Source organism: Pristis pectinata, chromosome 6, assembly GCF_009764475.1.
Source record: "Pristis pectinata isolate sPriPec2 chromosome 6, sPriPec2.1.pri, whole genome shotgun sequence".
NCBI lineage: Eukaryota > Metazoa > Chordata > Chondrichthyes > Rhinopristiformes > Pristidae > Pristis > Pristis pectinata.
In genome coordinates this window covers 5,579,776-5,600,409 of record NC_067410.1, presented here as the reverse complement: position 1 = coordinate 5,600,409, position 20,634 = coordinate 5,579,776, and the positions used below count along the sequence as shown (strand labels likewise).

At 47.1% G+C, this 20,634-nt stretch overlaps 1 protein-coding gene across 1 annotated transcript in view; it reads right to left on the bottom strand.

Moving 5' to 3' along the window:
• The window catches only part of LOC127572138 (plexin-A1-like), a 456,000-nt gene that overhangs the window by 22,535 nt on the left and 412,831 nt on the right, over positions 1–20,634 (bottom strand). The window contains 5 exon segments of the mRNA XM_052019089.1: positions 1,903–1,999; positions 2,633–2,736; positions 7,188–7,347; positions 13,915–14,061; positions 18,838–18,904. Of these exon segments, the coding sequence (XP_051875049.1) occupies positions 1,903–1,999; positions 2,633–2,736; positions 7,188–7,347; positions 13,915–14,061; positions 18,838–18,904 (575 nt within the window).

Below are 20,634 nucleotides of genomic sequence, written 5' to 3'. Positions count from 1 at the left end.
CCACTCGACCCCTCCCACGCTCTCTAACCCGACCCCTCCCACCTCCTGCAATCTGATCCCCCCCACACTCCCCCTCACCAGACTCTGTACTCAGCCCTGGAATTTACTCCAACCAACCCCACCCGCCCTCTGTGACCGGACCCCTCCCATTCCCAGTCACTTGACCTGAACCATTCCATGTTTCCGGAACTCCTTGTACTGGAACCCTCTCACTTCCTGTGACCTGACCTTTCCCCATCACGACCAATGACCCAACTCTACAACCTGAACCTAAGTCTCTCTTCCTCCAATTCTGGCCGAGACACTGCCGGACCCTCCCTCAGCCCCCTGTGCTCCCAGATCTCCTCTCTAACCCACTACCGCAGCCCACTCCTCTCTCCTCTAAGCTGATCATTAAACTTCTGCGACTGAGCTTTAAGTCCTGCCTTGGTACCAACTTCATGCAGGGGGTGGGTGCCGTGAGATGCTTTGGGTTGTTCCAGTCTGTGCTGCAAGCTGCAGAGGGCACATCTCGAGATGGGACCACACAGCACCCACTCCGACCCTCCACCTACCTCTTGCCTGCGGCTCATCTGTAGCTCTGTGGCTTTGGAGCTGAGCCTCAGGTACAAATAGGAAGGAGGGAGCGGGAGTGTGGCTTGAGAGATATTTGAGCCATGATTTCCAGCAGGGAAACACCCAAACGAATAGCCTCCAACACCCCTGGTTAACTCAGTGTTCCTGCTTCTGTAGCAGGGACAGGGGCCACACACTGGCACTGAGAAAAGGCTCAAAGGCGTGACACACGCCCTGATTAAAAGCACACGTGTGCAGCCAGAGGCAGAAGCATTTCACAGGTCTCGATGAGCCACAGACATCCTAACAAATTTACACAGGAAATACACAATCATTTATCCGTTCTTGGAAGTGACAAGGCCAGGAATAAAGAACCAATCAGGGACTAATGAAACCTTTTCTGTGGCCACCACTGTGACTACAGTCACCTAATGATTAGGTTCAACTGGGGCAGCAGTTAAATTACTTTGGGTAACTCATTCTTTCTTTCTGTGTGCATCAGAACTGCGTGTCATCATTTTAGCTCAAGCTTTTCTTATTCTATTGGGATAGTCTGGGCATATCCCACAGCCTGCAACCAGCATCGAGGACATCTTCAAGAGGTGGTACCTCAAGAAGGTGGCCTCCATCACTAACGACCCTCACCATCTTCTCGTTACTACCATTGGGGAGGAGGTACAGGAGCCTGAAGACCCACACCAACGATTCCCTCCGCCATCAGATTTCTGCATGGTCCATGACCCCATGTTATTCTCGATACCAATTTACCAATTTTGGACTATTTATTTATTTTTGTAACTTATAGTAATTTTGCCTTTGCACTGTACTGCTGCCGCAAAACAACAAATTTCACATCATTTAAATCAATGATAATAAATCTGATTCTGATTAAGAATATGTGAATGTGTTTGTAACCGCATCCATCCACCCACTTGGTCTCACCCTACCAGAGATATTCCCTTTGTTCTCCCCTTCCCTTCCCCACCTTCTCTGCAACTGAAAACTAACTTGTTTTTCTCTCTTTCTTCCCCAGTTCTGGCAAAGGCTCTCGTACCTGAAATTTTAACTCTTTCCCTTCCCACAGATGCTGCCCGAGTGTATTCTGCCCTTATTGCAGTCATTGGATAAATCTGTCACCAAAACCCATCTGACTCGCTAACGTTCTCCAGGTGTACCTGGCCTGAATGTGACTCCAGTCCCAACAACGTAGGTGCATCAAACAAAACAAGGATAGAGGTATTAGCCCACTGTACCCTGATCCCCAGATTGAATAAATCCAAGAGTACTCCGATTCCCTGGAAGGCTGCATTCAAAGAGTTAAGTTGCAATCGGAGACACCAGACTTACCGTAGCGACTGAGAGATTTGGTGAAGGTGGAGGAGTTGGATATGTTATAGGCTGAGGTTTGTTTCGGTACAAGTGCTATCAACGATCCATCTGTGACCTGAGGGAGGAGAATCCATGGACAAAGGCAATCAGTTCGGATGTTGGGCAGGATGGGGTTAGGGTTATGGGAAGATTAGTAAAACTGCTCCGTACCACAGGTAACAGCACCGCATTATCTATTCCACCCATCCCTATGATGCTTGAGAAATCCAAAACTAACCCCTGCCACTCCCCAGTTTCAGCAGCCCCAGATTTGCGTCACTACACGTCCTGGCCTCATAGATGCCCTGCCCCAGCCACAAGTGTTCTTTCTCTCAAGGGATGCTGGGCTGTTGGAATCCTTCACTCCAGAGAGCTGTGGAAGCCAGATCACTGAATATATTCAAGGACCAAGGGGTCAAGGGTTATGGGGAGTGGAGCTGAGGCCAAAATGAGATCACAGCTGATCTTACTGAGTGTCAGAACAGGTTCGACGGAGGTGAGAACAATTGAGAACACTTTACCCAGATGAGCTCCCCAGTTGTAGTCCATGGAAACCACAGGCGCTGAAAATACCCCATTAAATCTGGAATTAGCTCTCACCACTCCTAATCAAATGCCAAGCAGCTGTAAAACTCCATGAGTCAAACTCAAGGGGCTCAGATGGGACAGGGGTAGGGATGGACCTGGGAATATCTCCTCAGCGCCGTACCTGGTAGTGTGCCAGGGTGTTCAGACGTTTCCAGTCATTATCTATCTTCGTTGTCACATCTTCGTCCTGGAGAATTATCCGTGCTATCCTTCCCTGCCGCCATTCTGCGAGGGGTGGTGGGGGAGAGAGAGGAGAGAAATTGTGATCCAACGCCCATTTCAAAGTATTGGGAGTGTCACAGAGAGCCTCCCCAAAACCTCCTCAATCTAATAGGCCAGTCAGAGCGAGGAGTGTGCTACCCCCGTCAGGCACTGCCCAAGGATATATTTTTAACAGGGAGGATGGGTCGGCTCTTTGACTGCAGGGGCATCACATCTGAATCTCACTGGGAAAACATACTTTCCAGCAAAGGCAGCGGTTTAGCTGTGAGGGCAGGAACCTTGGCCAATGCACACACGCGTGTCCAGGTCCTGACACGTGATCCGCAGTCTGCGGGCTAATCTGCCAGCTGTGGGGCAGCACGGGAATTGCCGATCACCACAGATTACTGAACGATTTCCGCCAATCGATACGTCAGTGGCTCCGTAAAATGGAGAGCTCGTATTCAACCTTCCTGTGAGCTCCACAGAACTGTCACACCACAGGAGGACATTCAGCCCATCAACCTGACGTTTATAGGAGCGTTCCAGTCAGTTCCATTCCCCAGCTCTTTCCTCATGGCCCTCCCGGTTTCTGATTGAAGGCTGTGAAATTGGTGACGCAGGTAGACAGGGTGGTGAAGGAGGCTTTTGGCATGTTGGCCTTCATTGGTCAGGGCACCGAGTACAAGAGTTGGGACGTCATGTTGCAACTGTACAAGTCGTTGAGACCACACTTGGATTGTGCGCAGTTCTGGTCACCCAGCTATAGGAAGGATGTCATTAAAATGGAAAGAGTGCAGAAAAGGTTCACGAGGATGTTACTGGAACTGGAGGGCTTGAGTTATAAGGAGAGACTGGATTGGCTGGGACTGTTACAAATGGAGGGTGCAATAGTTCGATCTAACACAGCGTGTTGTGCCTGAACAAGGGAGACTACAACGGGACGAGGGAGGAGTTGGCTAGCGTAAATTGGAAACACAGGCTATATGGTGGGATAGTTGAGGAACAGTGGAAGATTTTCAAAGAGACTTTTCATGGTGCTTAACAAAAAGTATAGTCCAGTTAAAAGCAAGAACAGTAAGGGTAGGGAGAGCCAGCCTTGGATAACTAAGGCATCAGGCTAAAAGCTCATGCATACAAAGTCGCCAAAAGTAGTGGGAAACTGGAAGATCGGGAAAACTTTAAAAGCAACAAAAGAACCACTAAGCAAGCAATAAGGAAAGGGAAGATAGATTATGAAAGTAAAACTAGCACAAAATAAGAGAGTAAAAGTTTTCACAATTATATAAAGCGGAAAAGGGTGGCTAAAGTGAACGTAGGTCCCTTGGAAGATGAGAAGGGGGAATTAATATTGGGTAATGTGGAAATGGCCGAGGACTTGAATGATGATTTTGTGTTGATCTTCACGGTGGAGGACACGTCTAACATACCAAATAAAGATGTTATGGATGCGATGGGAGGTGAGGACCTCAATACAATCGCTGTCACTAAAGAGGTAGTGATAAGCAAACTAGTGGGCCTAAAGGTAGACAAGTCCCCTGGTCCTGATGGGATCCCAGGTTACTGAAAGAAATGGCAGAAGTTATAGTAGAAGCAATGATTTACTAAAATTCTCTGGACCCTGGGCAGGTCCCGGCAGATTTGAAGACAGTGAATGTCATGCCACTGTTAAAAAAAGAATGTAGGCAAGAGGCAGGTAACTATAGGCCAGTTAGCTTGACGTCTGTAGTTGGGAAAATGCTTGAAGCTATCATTAAGGAAGAAATAGCGAGACACCTGGATAGAAGTGGTTCCATCAGGCAGACACAGCGTGGATTCAGGAAGGGCAGGTCCTGTTTGACAAACTTACTGGAGTTCTTCGAGGATATAATGAGGGCAGTGGATGGAGGGGAACAGGTGGATGTTGTATACTTGGATTTCCAGAAGGCGTTCGACAAGGTGCCGCATAAAAGACTTGTCCATAAGATAAGGATGCATGGAGTTGGGGGTAATGTATCGGCATAGATAGAGGATTGGTTAACCAATAGAAGGCAGAGAGTTGGGATAAATGGGTGTTTCTCTGGTTGGCAATCAGTGGTGAGCGGGGTGCCGCAGGGGTCGGTGCTGGGTCCACAACTGTTAACGATATACATTAATGATTTGGAAGAGGGGACTGAGTGTAGCGTATCTAAGTTTGCTGATGACACTAAGTTGAGTGGGAAAGCAAATTGTGCAGAGGATGTTGCGAGTCTGCACGAGAGATATAGGTAGGGTTAAGTGATGTGGGCAAGGGTCTGGCAGATGGAGCACAATGTTGGTAAATGTGAGGTCATCCACTTTGGAAGGAAAAATAGAAGATCAGATTATTATTTAATGGTGAAAGATTGCAGCATGCTGTTGTGCAGAGGGACTTGGGAGTGCTTGTGCATGAATCACAAAAGATTGGTTTGCAGGTGCAACAGGTTATCAAGAAGGCGGATGGAATGTTGGCCTTCATTGCTGGAGGGATTGAATTTAAGAGCAGGGACTGCAACTGTACAGGGTACTGGCGAGGCCACACCTGGAGTACTGCGCGCAGTTCTGGTTCCTTACTTGAGGAAAGATGTCCTGGCTTTGGAGACAGTGCAGAGGAGGTTCACCAGGTTGATTCCGGAGGTGAGGGGGTTAGCCTTTGAGGAGAGATTGAGTCGCGTGGGACTATACTTGCTGGAATTCAGAAGAATGAGAGGGGATCTTATAGAAACAAATAAAATTATGAAAGGGATAGATAAGATAGATGGCAGGGTTGTTTCCACTGGTAGGTCAGACTAGAACTAGGGGACATGGCCTCAAGATTCAGGGAATAGATTAGGATGGAGATGAGAGAAACTGCTTTTCCCAGAGTGAACAAGATTGTGATGGGGAAGCAGATGCCGGAACCTGGAGCAAAGAACAAACTGCTGGGTTGAAGATACAGGATTGAAAGCCGGGATGAGAGACTTAAGAAGCGGCTTCTTCCCTGCTGCTGTCAGACTTCTGAACCAATCACCTCTTTCACATCCCCCTTCCTGGTGATGCTGCCATGTTCTCGAACCCTTAGTTCTACCTCTTCTGTTATTGTCATTTCAGCATTTCTTTTGACCACGACTTCAGACTGCACTACAACTGTTTTGTGTTCATCATTGTATTTACCATGTATACTGTTTCATTACACCCTGGTGTATGTGACAATAAACTAATCTGATCTGAACCAGTGGGTCAAGCAACATCTGTCAAGGCAGAGGGGACTGTTGAGGGTTTTGGGTTGAGACCTTGCATCGGGGCCAAGAGTGGAGATGGGAGAAGGTGCTATAACGAGGCGAATGAGGGAGGGGCTGGGAGGTGATGGGTGGAGCGGGGGGGGGGGGGGGGCGGTGGGCGGGGGGAAGGATGATGGGTAGAAGGAACCAGATGATCACCTCCTTGGTGCTGACTCGACCCGCTGCTAGTTCCTCAGGAGTCTGTTTTTTTGCTTCAGGTTCCAGCATCTGCGGTCTCTTGTGTCGACATGGTTGACTCTTAGCTGCCTCCTCAATCAGAGGCAATAGGGAGGGAGGGGTTAGAAGTGAGCCGGGAAATGGCAAATGGAGTTTAGTTCAGATAAGTGCGAGGTGTCGTATTTTGGGAAGACAAACCAGGGTAGGACTTTTCACAGTGAACAGTAGGGCCCCTGGGGAGCTGTTGCAGAAACAGAGGGACCTAGGAGTACAAGTACATATGGTTCTGACATAGTGTCACTGGTAGACAGGGTGGTGAAGAAGGCTTTTGGCACTCTGGCCTTCTTCAGTCAGGGCACTGAGTACAGAAGTTGGGATGTTACGTTGCAGTTGCATAAGACGTCGGTGAGGCTGCATTTGGAGTATTGTGTTCAGTTTTGGTCACCCTGCTGTAGAAAAGGAGCCATTAAGCTGGAAAGAGCACAGAAAAGATTTATGAGGATGTTGCCAAGACTCGAAGGACTGAGTTATAAGGTTGGGCAGGATAGAACCTCATTGGAGCATAGGAGAGAAGGAGCTATCTCATAGAGGTGTATAAAGTCATTGAGGGGCATAGATAGGGTGAATGCACACAGTCTTTTTCCTAGTGTTGTGGAATCAAGAACTGAGGACACAGGTTTAAGGTGAGAGGGGAGAGATTTAATAGGAACCTGAGGGGCAACTTTTTTCACCCAGAGGGTGGTCCGTATATGGAACGAGCTGTCAGGGGAAGTGGTTGAGGCAGATACATTAACAACATTTAAAAGACAGTTGGACAGGTCCATGGATAGGAAAAGTTTAGAGGGATAGGGGCTAAACTCAGGAAAATGGGACGAGATTAGATGGGCATCCTGGTCAGCATGGACAAGTTGGGCCGAAGGGCCTGTTTGCGTCTGTATGACTCCACGACTATGACAATAAATGCCGGCACTGTCGGTGATGTCCACATCCCACCAACAAATAAATTGATAAGCTGGAACAGTTACAAAGCTGGGGCCCTACCGAGGTCCATGTCCGCTGCCTTGGGTCGCTGAGAGTACGGGACGCCCTTGTAACAGGCGTCCAACAACTTGTCCTTCACCTGCATGACCGTATCGCAGTTCAGCACCTTGACCGGGATCTCGGGGGCGTTCTCATTGTCGGGGTTCACACAGTTCAGGGTCTGCCAGAGAGAACAGAGGACATCAGCATACTGCCACACAGGCTGAGGGATGTGTGTGCACGTCTTCCTTGACTGACTCTGGTGTCTCACCCTGTGTATAATTCCCAAGTACAGGCCACCTTTGGGTTAGGAACTCCCAACTTACGGACACACCTACATACAAGCTCCTATGATATTATTAAATTCAAAAGTCTGACCTACATACATACATTCGTTTCTACGAATGACGGAACTAGTGTCCTCTCTCTCTCCACTTTTAGTAATTGTTCTTTCCCCACCATCAAGGACATCTACAAAAGGTGATGTCTCAGGAAGGCAACATCCATCATTAAGGATCCCCACCATCCAGGACATGCCCTCTTCTCGATGCTGCCATCATGCAGGAGGTACAGGAACCTGAAGACCCACACCTCAAGGTTCAACAACAGCTTCTTCCCCACTGCCATCAGGTTCTTGAACCCACCAGAAAAATTCTACCTCAGACTATATTTCCCTCAACTTCCACTGATGTTGTTACGTTTATCTTTGTTTTATTTTGTCATGTAAGTTATGTATGATTTCTGTTAATTTATGTAATTGATGTTTGTAACGTACTGGGCTGCTGCTGCAAATAGCTAATTTTCTTGGCATTCATACCCTGGGTATGTATGCCTACGAGAATATACTTGAACTTCTTTCTTATGTGTTATGTGCTTTAGTTGCTATACGACACGATAGTGTAGCGGTTAGCGTAACGCTATTACAGCGCCAGCGACCCAGGTTCAATTCCAGCCGCTGTCAGTAAGGAGTTTGTATGTTCTCCCTGTGTCTGTGTGGGTTTCCTCCAGGTGCTCCGGTTTCCTCTCACATTCCAAAGACGTACGGGTTAGGAAGTTGTGGGCATGCTATGTTGGCGCCAGAAGCGTGGCGACATTTGCGGTCCAGAACACTCTACGCAAAATATGTATTTCGCTGTGTTTTGATGTACATGTGACTAACAAAGAAATCTTATCTTATTACAATACTGTGGAGGTCTGTTTACCATATCGAATGATTTTAGTGTAATTTCCAACTTATGGACAAAATCAACTCATGAATGTTTGTTAAAATGGACCCTGTTTGTTACCTGTACACAGGTACAACAAGTAGTTTGGAAAGCTCAGAGAATATAGAATGTTCATAGAATGTGAAGTGATACATTTTGGAAGATTGAATTTGAAGGCAGAATATAAGGTTAATGGCAGGACTCTTAGCAGTGCGGAGGAACAGAGGGATCTTGGGGTCTACATCCATTGATCCCTCAAGGTTGCCGCGCAGATCGATAGGGTTGTTAAGAAGGTGTATGGTGTGTTGGTCTTCATTAGTCGGGGTATTGAGTTCAAGAGCCGTGAGGTAATTTTGCAGCTCTATAAAACTCACGTAAGACCACTCTTGGAGTATTGTTTTCAGTTCTGGTCACCTCATTATAGGAAGGATGTGGAAGCTTTAGAGAGGGTGCAGAGGAGATTTACCAGGATGCTGCCTGGATTGGAGAGCGTGAGCTCGGGCTTTTCTCTTTGGAGAGGAGGAGGATGAGAGGTGACTTGATAGAGGTGTTCAAGATGATAAGAGGCGTAGATCAAGTGGACAGTCACAGACATTTTCCCAGGGTGACAATGGCTAACACGAGGGGGCATAATTTTAAGGTGATTGGAGGAAGATATAAGGGGGATGTCAGGGGTAAGTTTTATACACAGAGAGTAGTGGGTGCATGGAAAGCACTGCCAGCAGAGGTTGTGGGGGCAGATACATTAGGGACATTTAAGAGGCTCTTAGGTAGACACATGAATGATAGGTAAATGGAGGGCTATGTGGGAGGGAAGGGTTAGATAGATCTTAGAGCAGGATAAAATGTCGGCACAACATTGTGGGCCGAAGGGCCTGTTCTGTGCTGTCATGTTTGATGTTCTATAATATTATCATTTATTGGTAGGGGAAATGAATACAAAAGTAGGCAGGGTATGCTTCAGATACATAGGGCATTGATGACATTTCATCTGGAGCACTGTGGATAGTATTGGTCTCATTTAAGGAAGATCAAAAGTTGTTTACCACAGTGAAAACTGGATTTGGTGGTGTAGCTTATGAGGAAAAATTGGACAAGCCAGGCTCATAACGACAGTTCAGAAGAGTAGGAGGGGTCTGGATTGAAACATATAAGATCCCAAGAATTCCTGCAGGGTGGATGTAGAGACGATGTTTCTTCTCAATGGGAGAACCTAGAACTAAGGGTCACTTGTTTACCAATGATGCATCACCAATTTAAGACAGAGATGGGGACCATTTAGTTCTCCCAAGTCTCCCTTCCTCAAAGGGGAAGCGGAAGCAGAGTTGTTGAATATTTTTAAAGCAGTGGTCGACAGATTCTTGATGAGCACGGGGTGAAAGGTCACGGGAGGCAGACGGGAATGCAGGGTTGAGGGTGTAGTCAGATCAGCTATGATCCTATTGAATGGCAGGGCAGGCTCCTAATCTGCATGCACCAAACCCAACAATCTGGTCATTCACCTGCTATTAGTGGGAGCTTGCTGTGCACAAGTTGGCAGGCGCATTTTCTACAACACTGATTCCTTTTCTACAGCGAGACTTTGGGAGCTCTGCGGGTTGTGAAAGACCTTTTTTTGGATGCCTGGTTCAGCCTCTTACATGGCACAGTCTCAAGTTTGGTTTGATATTTAATTACAAGAAGCAGCATCTGGGGGTTTTAAAGGAGGTAAAAGTGCTACATCAGTGCAGGTTGGCCACACGGTGAGGCTGTGATATCACCGTTGTGAGAGACTAAGATGAGGTGTTCTCTCCACACCCTTCAGCACTGAAGTGATGAGGAGGAGGAGGAGGAGGTGGGAGTGAGGGGAAACAGTCAGGGAGGTTGTGAACACACCAAAAATACTTGAGAGAGAAATAAATTTTAAACATCCAACGCAAGGCACAAAACAAATCTTTCAGTGACAAAAGTGCTAATCACACCTTTTGCTGATATTATTACACTGTTTAAAGGCTTGAACATAGAATCCAAATTAAATATTTACCAAGTAACTGAGCAGTTACAAACTCGACAGCTGTCACAGTGCGAGTGTCAACTTGGTAAAGGAAGAATTTGAAGAATTAATACATGGTTTACAAGTAATATATATTCCTTTAAGGCAAAAAGAAATACACAGGAAAAGTGGCCCAGCTGTTGCTATCAAAAGGAGTTAAGGATAATATTAGATCAAAAGGAACAGGGTTACAACATTGCCAAAAAATGCAGTGAGCTCGAGGACTGGGAAAACTTCAGAATTCGGCATAGGAGCACCAAGATATTCATAAAGAAAAGTAGAATTTGGGAGCAGGCCAGCAAAAAACATACAAGCAGTCTGCAAAAGCTTTCAAAGACGTGTATAAAGGAAAAGATTAACAAAGTTAATGTGGGTCCCTTGCAAACTGAGGCAGAAAAAATTATATTGTGGAATAGAGGGGTGTCGGAGAAATTTAAAATGGTTACTGTTCATGGAAGAAGGCACAGAAGACCTCCCGGAAACATTGAAGAACCACAGGTCTGGAGTGGTTGAGGAGATCCGAGAAATTAGTACAACATTAGCTACACAAGAGGCTGCAGATGCTGGAATCTGGAGCATCAAGATGCTGGAGGAACTCAGTGGGTCAGGCAGCATCGATGGAGGGAAATGGGCAGTCGATGTTTCGGGTTGAGACCCTTCGTCAGTCCAGAAACATCGACTGTCTGTTTCCCTCTACCGATGCTGCCTGACCTGTTGAGTTCCTCCAGTATCTTGTTTGTTGTTTCAGTAAAACATTAGTACAGGGAATTGAGTGGGATTGAAAGGCAATACAACTCCAGGATCTGATGACCTGCATCTCAGGGCTTTGAAAGAGGTGGCTATAGCAATATTGGATGCACTGATTTTACTGTTGTAAAATTCCCCTGATTTTAGAAAGATTCACCTCACTATCGGAAGGATGTCGAGGCTTTAGAAAGGGTGCAGAGGAGGTTTACTAGGATGCTGCCTGGATTAGAGGGCATGTGCTATCAGGAGAGGCTGGACAAACTTGGGCTCTTTTCTCTGGAGCGGTGGAGGATGAGGGGTGATCTGTTGGAAGTGTATAAAATTATGAGGGGCATAGATAGGGTGGACAAGCAGTATCTTTTTCCCACTATTGAGCGATCCAATACCAGAGGGCATCCATTTAAGGTGAGAGGGGGTAGGTTTAGAACAGACGTGAGGGGTAAGTTTTTTACTGAGAGAGTGGTGGATGCCTGGAATGTGTTGCCTGATAGGGTGATGGAGGCAAATTCATTGGGAGCTTTTAAGAGGGGCTTGGATGGGCACATGAATGAGAGGAAAATGGAGGGATATGGGCAATCTGTAGGAAGGAGGGAATAGCTATGTCGGCACAACATTGTGGGCTGAAGGGCCTGTTCTGTGCTGAACTGTTCAATGTTCTATTTCCACAGAGTAGAAGGTAGCAGATCTAACTGTAGTATCCAAGGAAGGAGAGAGAAAAACATGCCAGCTTGCCTGAGATCAGTAGTAGGTAAAATGCTGGAATCCATTTAGGAAGTGGTGATGGACTATTTAGAAAATAATAATAGGATTAGGCAAAGTTAGCAAAGATTTATGAAAGGAAAATCACATTTGACAAATCAAGAGTTTTCACACAGGCAGAATTGATAAGCTGATGCGATGTGCTTGGTCTTTCAGAATGCTTTCCAGAAATTGTCACACAAGAGGTTATTAAACAAAATTATTGAGGGTAATATACAGGTATGCACTGTAGACTGGTTAATGGACAAAAAACAGAGATTAGGAATAAATGGGTCATTTCCCTGTTATGGCTTTCTGAAGGATTCGGTGCTGAGGCCCCAGCTGTTCACGATCTATATCAATTGTGTGGATGAGAGGAGCAAGTTTAATACAGGAAGTCCCCGGGTTACGAACGAGTTCCGTTTTTGAGACTGTTCGTAACCCGATTTTGTACGTAACTTGGAACAGTGTCAGCGCATGCGCACTTGGGCCGGGGATCGTGGCCGCACATGGCACCAGCCGCACATACGCACTTGGCCCGGGGTTCCCCAGCCACACATATGCACTTGGCCCGGGGTTGGGCCAAAGAAGGTTTACCGCCGCCGTGTTAGGATCGGGGGCTGGGCCCGCTTACGAACCGACCACGAAGGTTGGTTCGTAAGTACGGGCATTCGTAAGTCAGGGACTTCCTGTGTACCCAAGTTTGCAGCTGAGACGTTGCAGGACGGCAGTGAGAAGAATGTAGAGACGTTTCAGGGGGATATCGACACGTTAAGTGGGATTGGATGTGGCAGATGGAATATAATGTGGAAAAGTATGAGGTCATTCACTTTATTAAAAAAAATAAAGAGGCAGAATATTTTTTAAAGAGTGTAATTGAGAGGTGTTAGTATTCAGATGGACCCAAGTATCATTGCAGATGTATCACTGAAAGTTAATATGCAGAATCAGCAAGTAATTAAGAAGGCAAACAGTACATTGGCCTTTATTATAAAAGGATTTGAATACAAGAGCAGAGATGTCTTGTATATGGGTGAGACTGCACGTAGAATACTGTGTACAGGTCTGGTCCTCCTATCTAAGGAAGGATGTACCTTCAGTGGAGGAAATCTAGCAAGGATTCACCAGGTTCATTCTTGGGAGGGCAAGGAGAGATGAAGCACGCAGGGTCTGTACTCTGAATTTAAGGTGATCTTGTTAAAATGTATGAAATTTTTATGGAGCTAAACATTGCTGAGATATATGAGAGAGAGATTGAGAGATTTTTGGTACAGCAACTGCTCTGCCCAGGACCGCAAGAAACTGAAGAGGGTTGTGGACACAGCCCAGCGCATCACGGACACCAACCTCCCCTCCTTGGACTCTGTCTTTACCTCTCGCTGCCTTGGTGAAGCAGCCAGCATAATCAAAGACCCCACCCACCCGGGTCATTCTCTCTTCTCTCCTCTTCCAGCAAGCAGAAGATACAAGAGCCTGAGGGCACATACCACCAGACTTAAGGACAGCTTCTATCCCACTGTGATAAGACTACTGAACGGTTCGCTTATACGATGAGATGGACTCTGACCTCATGAGCTGCCTTGTGACCTTGCACCTTATTGCACTGCACTTTCTCTGTAGCTGTGACACTTTACTCTGTACTGTTATTGTTTTTACCTGTACTACATCAATGCACTTTGTACTAACTCAATGTAACTGCACTGTGTAATGAATTGATCTGTACGATCGGTTTGTAAGACAAGTTTTTCACTGTACCTTGGTACAAGTGATAATAATAAACCAATACCGATACCAATAGATGTTAAGGGAACGAAGGATGAGAAGAGGAAAAGTACATGATGCACAAGGGATGGGGTGACCTACTCCTCCCCTACAGTAGGACGAGGCTTGCAACACACAAGGTAAATTCAATGCCAAGTTTAGAACCAGCCTGGCCCCATGTGTGGATGGATGTGAGATCACGTGCTCCTCCGCCAGAGGGGCATTGGCCTGGCGCGTGTGTAGCAGGGAACATCACGGCACTCACCACTGTCTTGTAGTCAATCTGCTGGCGGATGAGCTTGTCCTCGCTCAGCGAGTAGCGAGCTTCGCCTGTGATAGCGTCGATTGGTCCTTTCTCCATCTGCTGCTTGATGGCACAGTACAGCATGAAGAGGGGCTCCCCTGCACACTCCTGCAACACAAGGCAAGAAGAACGCAGCATGAACATTGAATTCTCCCACTTTAAGTATTCCCCACCCCCTCCCCCACAATTCCTCCCCCCCCACCAATGCTTCTTTCCTTTCCTAGCCTCTCTTTTCCCTCTCTCCGTACCTTTGACCCATCCCCCAGGGGATCTGCTCTCCCCTCCTCCCCCGCACCTGCCCATCACTGTCTCTTACCTGCATCTACCTATCACCACCTTGTGCCCACCCCGCCTCCCCTCTTTTGTCCACCTATCACTGCTCTGCTTTTCCCTCCTATATATTGGGCTTCCCCCTTTTCCTATCTTCAGTCCTGAAGAAGGGTCCTGACCCGGAACGTTGACCACCTGCTTTTCTCCATGGATGCTGCCTGGCCTGCCGAGTTCCTCCAGCATCATCGTGTTTTTCATCTAGTTTCCAGCATCTGCAGTCCTTTGTTTCCCTTTCACAAGGCAAGAAAGGGTGATTCTCACAGTGTTCCGGCTTCTGCTGTGGAGATTGCCAACACCACTGGGAAAGGTGGACAACAGGCTATGTCTCCTTGTTGGCAGGTGCCAGGAAACTGTAAACATTCCCCCCCCACCGACAATAAGGATCAGTGTTGAACTGATTAAAACTCTGCTCTGTAAAGTTGGTCCTCTGCATTCAAAGTACCAGCTTCCACCTGCCAAAGGAGCTTCAAGGATGTTTTTCCACCTGAGGATCACCAATGCAACTGTACCATGGTGGTGTACTGGGTAAATTCACAGACTAGTGACCCAGAGGCCTCGACTAGTAACCCAGAGGCCTCAACTAGTAACCCAGAGGCCTTACTAGTGATCTAGAGGCCCAGACTAGTAAGCCACAGGTCCAGACTAGTAACCCAAAGGCATGGACTATTTATGGAAGATTGGGCTGCTTAATTGGTGAGGCATCTCTATATCTCAGCTGTGATCACATTTCTAGAAGTTCCTCATTTGCTGTTAAGCACTTTGGGATGTCCAAAGGTTGTGAGAGAAACCATGGAAATTTGAGTCCTTTTTATTGGTTGTTATGGGAGCAACATTGAAACTACTGAAGCTAGGATCGCCTGTCCCACACAACGATGTCACAAACTTCATTGTCAGGTGGTGGGCGTTAGTTGTGCACCCCTGGATGCCCCGCAAAGATGGTGGTGCTAGCCGAGCTCAGTGGGGTTGTTGAGAGTCACCCACATTGTAGGCCTGGAATTTCCCGTAGGGAAGGAGGTCTGCACCTCCTCTAAGTCCAGGGGTGAGTTTGTGGTGGGAGATGGTGGGGGGGGGGGGTGGGGGAAGAGGCCAAAAGAGGCGGAGCAGGACGAGAGATTGGGACAGGAAGAGAGAGAATCATAGAATTATAGAACAGTACAGCACAATACAACCCTTCGGCCCACAATGTGGTGCCGGCCTTTAAACCTCGCTTAAGACTATCTAACCCCTTCCTCCCACATATCCCTCTATCTTAAATTCCTCCATATGCTTATCTAACAATCTCTTGAACTTGTCTAATGTATCAGCCTCCACCACCACCCCAGGCAGTGCATTCCATGCCCCAACCACTCTCTGGGTGAAAAGACTCCCTCTGACATCTCCCTTGAACTTCCCACCCATTACTTTAAAGCCATGCCCTCTTGTATTGAGCATTGGTGCCCTGGGAAAGAGGCGCTGGCTGTCCACTCTATCTATTCCTCTTAGTATTTTGTACACCTCTATCATGTCTCCCCTCATCCTCCTTGTCTCCAAAGAGTGAAGCCCTTAGTCTCTCCTCATAATGCACACTCTCTAAACCAGGCAGCGTCCTGGTAAATCTCCTCTGCACCCTTTCTTGCCTTCCCTTTCCAGAGAAGGCAAGACAGAAAATAAAGTGGCAATTTGGAGAGCAAAAGAATGGGATAAGCAGAGGGATAGAGTCACGGAGTTATACGGCGTGGAAACAGGCCATTCAGCCCAACTCATCCATGCTGACCAAGGTGCAAATCCTATTTGCCTGCATTTGGCCCACTTTCCTCTAAGCCTTTGTGATTCACCTCCCTCTCCAAATGTAATTGTAACTGCCTCCACCGTTCCAGACACCCATTGCCCCCGAGTGAAAAACTTGCCCTCTCACCTTAAACCTATGCCTTCTAGCTTTAGACTCCCCTACCCTGGGAAATAAGACAGTGACCATCAATCCCCCTCATGATTTTATAAACCTCTATCAGGTCACCCCTCAGCCTCCTCCTCTCCAGGGGAGACAGTCCCAGCCTATCCACTCTCTCCTTACAACCCAAGCCCTCCAGTCACGGCAACAGCCCCCTCGTTAATCTCTTCCTGCCTCCACCCTCTGTGTGAACAACCTGTCCATCAAGTGGAGGCAGGGAGGGAGGAGAAAGAGACAGTGAGAGATGGAATAGAAGGATGGGACTCTAGGTAAAGCAGGAGACGTGGACAGCTACCTCACAACTGCTGGTCGAGGGCCAGGCCAACAGCCTGCAGACAGTCACTGGGCGAAGCATAAAGAACTAGGACAGAGCATCAACCCGGGACTGGAGGACTTGAGTTCTGAGGAGAGACTGGATAGGCTGGGACTACTTTCCCTGGAGTGAAGGAAGCTGAGAGCTGACCTTACCGAGGTTTATAAAATCACAAGGGTCATAGATAAGGTGGGTGGTTACTGTCTTCTCTTCTCTTCAAGCAAACGACTAAGATGTGAGAAACTTAAGAAAGAAGGTTCATCTCCCTCTCTGGACAGAGTCGGAAGAACTCCACCAGTGGGCAGACCTTCAGCATCAGGCTTACACCTATTCTTTCAGCACACCACACTAAGGGTGCAGAGCGCTCAGAATAGGAGAGCGGAACAGGAAAGTGAGGGGAGCAGTGATGGAGGTGGGGGGGGTGGGGTTACAGGTTAAAGAGGGTGCGATTGAACAGTGGACTAGATCAAAGTCCAGCACAAACCAATGGCTTCCCACCCTCATTTAACAATGGGGCTAGAGAGGGTAAATACTGAGAGGACATCTCATGGGACAGTCTAGAAGCAGAGGCATGGTCTCAGAAGGAGGACCACCCATTTAAGACTGAGGTGAGGAAGATAAGAGGCAGCACAGTGGCGCGGCGAGCATAACCGCTGCCTCACGGCTCCAGGGGCCCGAGTTCAATCCTGACCTCGGGTGCTGTCTGTGTGGAGTTTGCCGTGACCCTGTGGGCTTCCCCGGTTGCTCTGGCTTCTCCCTGCATCCCAAAGACATGCGGGTTGGTAGGTTAACTGGTTATTTTAAATTACTGGTAGCGTAGACAGGCTGGGAGTCGATGACGATGTCTACTTCCCAGGGTTGGGGCATCAAGAACTGGAGGGAATAGTTTGAAGGTGAGAAGGAAAGATTTAATAGGAACCTGAGGGCAACTTTTTTTTTTACACAATGCGTGGGCTATATGCGGAATGAGCTGCCAGAGGAAGTGGTTGAGGCTGGTACATTAACAACATTTGAAAGACATTTAGACAGGTACGTGGATAGGATATGGGCCAAATGCAGCTTAGATGGGCATCTTGGTCGGCATGGACCAGTTGGGCTGAAGGGCCTGTTTCCATGCTGTGTGAGGATGTTAAGAGGGAAATACAGGGATTGGTGGGATTACTCTGTGAGCTGGCAAAGACTCGAAGAACCAACTGTTCTCCTTCGATGCTGTATAATAAGAAACAGGAATTCTTCCCAGAAAATCCTGCTATTTAAAAAAATATTATCCACTCGAGAAAATAAGAATAGGGGAGAAACAAGCCTGCCCAGGAGCAGTGTACACCCAGACCCTGAGGAATAGTCTCAGAAAAGCTGCAGGGTGTAATGAGGAGAGGGGTTGCTGGATAGATGAGAGGCACCCTTGGGAATGATGGAGGAGACAGCCTCTTATGATTGCAGGAAAACTGCCAAGGAAAAGACTGACTGAGCTCAATAAGGTCCACACCCACTTGCAGCTGGCAGTTTGGAAGGCGAGACTGAGGCCTAGTATTTCCCTCGCACAAAGTAGGCCTCACTGTTCCACAACATTTTGACCACGAGTACAAGCAAAGCTATCCACCAGCTTTAAATTAAAATAACTCCTTGTAAACTTTAAACAAGGCTTAAGTGAAAACATCCAACAGCTTTCCTTGAGTGACTCTTCATTTTGATTTATCAATATATGGGCAATCTTTCTTACTCATTTAAATAGCAATATTTGTTCTCTGAATACAACTAAGATGTACAATATTTGGAGTGTAAACAGCACTCTAGCACACAAACAGTTATAGTGTTTCATCTTTTAGATTTGCTGAAGCCAGTTTCTAGGACACACGAGGCAAAGGACACGTGTGGTTTGCATTATTGATGGATAACTTACCTTCGGGATTTGAGTAAGATAGACTTCAGATTTTCCAACATTCTACCCCGGCTTTACCCCAGGACTTACAATTATAAGACTTGGACAACGTGTACACATTTTGATCATTCCGCCAATTTTCCTTTCTGTACATATGTTAAAGTAAATCCCTCCTCCCCTCTCAACCTCTCCCCCAGTGACAGCTGTTGTTCCTTCTCCAGCTGTTTTCCCATCCCTTTCACTGGCATCGTACTGTAGTTGGAGCAGTGACATTGAGACTGCAGCGCAGATGTGTGGCTCAATTCCCTGATAACACAACAACATTTGCAGAGGAAAGAAATTCCAGGAAAAGGGGGATAAACTAATAGAAGTTAAACGTAACTAAATGGCTGGGCCCTCGTGTGATGTGCGACAACCAAGTTAATTCAGTCTTACCTTCAAGAACTTGTACAGCAGGAAGGTAAACCAATTGGTTAGCATCTTCTCCGCAACCGACTCAGTCCTGCAAAACAAAACAATCGTTTAATTATCATCAGGTAATGACATTTACTAGGGTTGATTAATTAAACTAACATGCAGTTTAACAACCTCTGCAGAGCCTGCTAAGTCTTCGACTGGCCCAGACACGTCTGGCTTTTAAACTGGTTGTTCCAACCCCAGCGGTGATGCTGATATTTCGATGGGAGCTCAGACAAGCTATGCCAAAGGGTTCAGTAGACATTCAGGGTGGAGTGGTCAGTGATTTGGGTCAAAGGGGTCAGAGAGTCAGTGATTTGGGGCAGGAGGGGTCAGCGATTTGGTGTCGGAGGGGTCAGTAATTTGGCATCAGAGGGGTCAGTGATTTAGGGTGAGGGGTCAGGATTCACAGTTTGGAGTAAATCGGTAAATTGGTTTATTATTGTCACATGTACCGAGGTACAGTGAAAAACTTGTCTTACAAACCATCCATACAGATCAATTCATTACACAGTACATCGAGGCAGTACAAGGTAAAACAATAATGGAATGCAGAATAAAGTGTTACGGTTACAGAGAAAGTGCAGGGCAGGCAGACAATAAGGTGCAAGGCCATAACGAGGTAGATTGTGAGGTCAAGAGTCCATTTTATCGTACTAGGGGACCATTCAATAGTCTTATAACAGTAGGATAGAAGCTGTCCTTGAGCCTGGTGGTACGTGCTTTCAGGCTTTTGTATCTTCTGCCCGGTGGGAGGGGGGAGAAGAGAGAACGTCCCTGGTGGGTGGGGTCTTTGCTTGTGTTGGCTGCTTTACCGAAGCAGCGAGAAGTGTAGACAGTGTGAGGAAGGCCAGCTGACCAGAATACTGGTGGGTCGGTGCATGGAAACTGCAGGGACTTCGAGAAACCAGATTACTGCCAATCTTGACAACTCTTAGTGTTTGGAATTTGTAAGTTACAGCCTGACACATGGTTACTGGGAACTTACTTGAGGTGACCCAGAGACTTTAACCAGAAACTTAAGACTCCATTGACTACACCAAGTCAAGGAGGATTCCCCATTGTGTTACTACTCATTGGGATGGGAGAACCAACAGTGATGGTGATTTCACTGTTCCGTCGACAGAAAGCTATTCTCCAAAGCAAGATACCGATGACACAAGAGCGTAAACTGTCTGATGTACTGTGGTTACCAATAGCAACTTGCATCCACACTTAAAGCAGTAAACCAAGTCACTTGTCAAACCGTGTTTGTTCAGTCCCTGCTGCAGGATTCCATCCAATTCTGCTTGCCTCACTTCAGGGAGGTTATTAAGGCCTGGGCGAGAGGGGTGGGGTGTGTGTACCTGGGGTAGGACACGTAACCGATGCAGAGACTACGAGGTACTGTTGTCACATGAAGTTAATAAAATGTATTCCAAGTTGAGAGGTTTTGCATTGGCACAGGTCCCTCGCCAGAAGACAGGTTTAAGGTAATTGGCCAATGAAAGGAGGGATGTTTTTATTTGGTTCTTTTGCCACTTACCTACACTTGGGGTAATTTGCTAATTAAGCTGCCAGCATGTCTTTGGGATGTGGGGAAAAAACCACAGAGTCACAGTGAACATGTAGACTCTGCACAAACAGCACCCAAGGTCTTGATTGAACCCAGATCAGTGGAGCTATGACAGTTCTACTTGCTGCAGCTCTGTGTCATTCCCATCCTCCTGTGTCTGTGGTGTGCTCGGTACTATTTGAGGCGTCTGTCTCTCTCCTGGTGACAACCTTGCTGGGTTT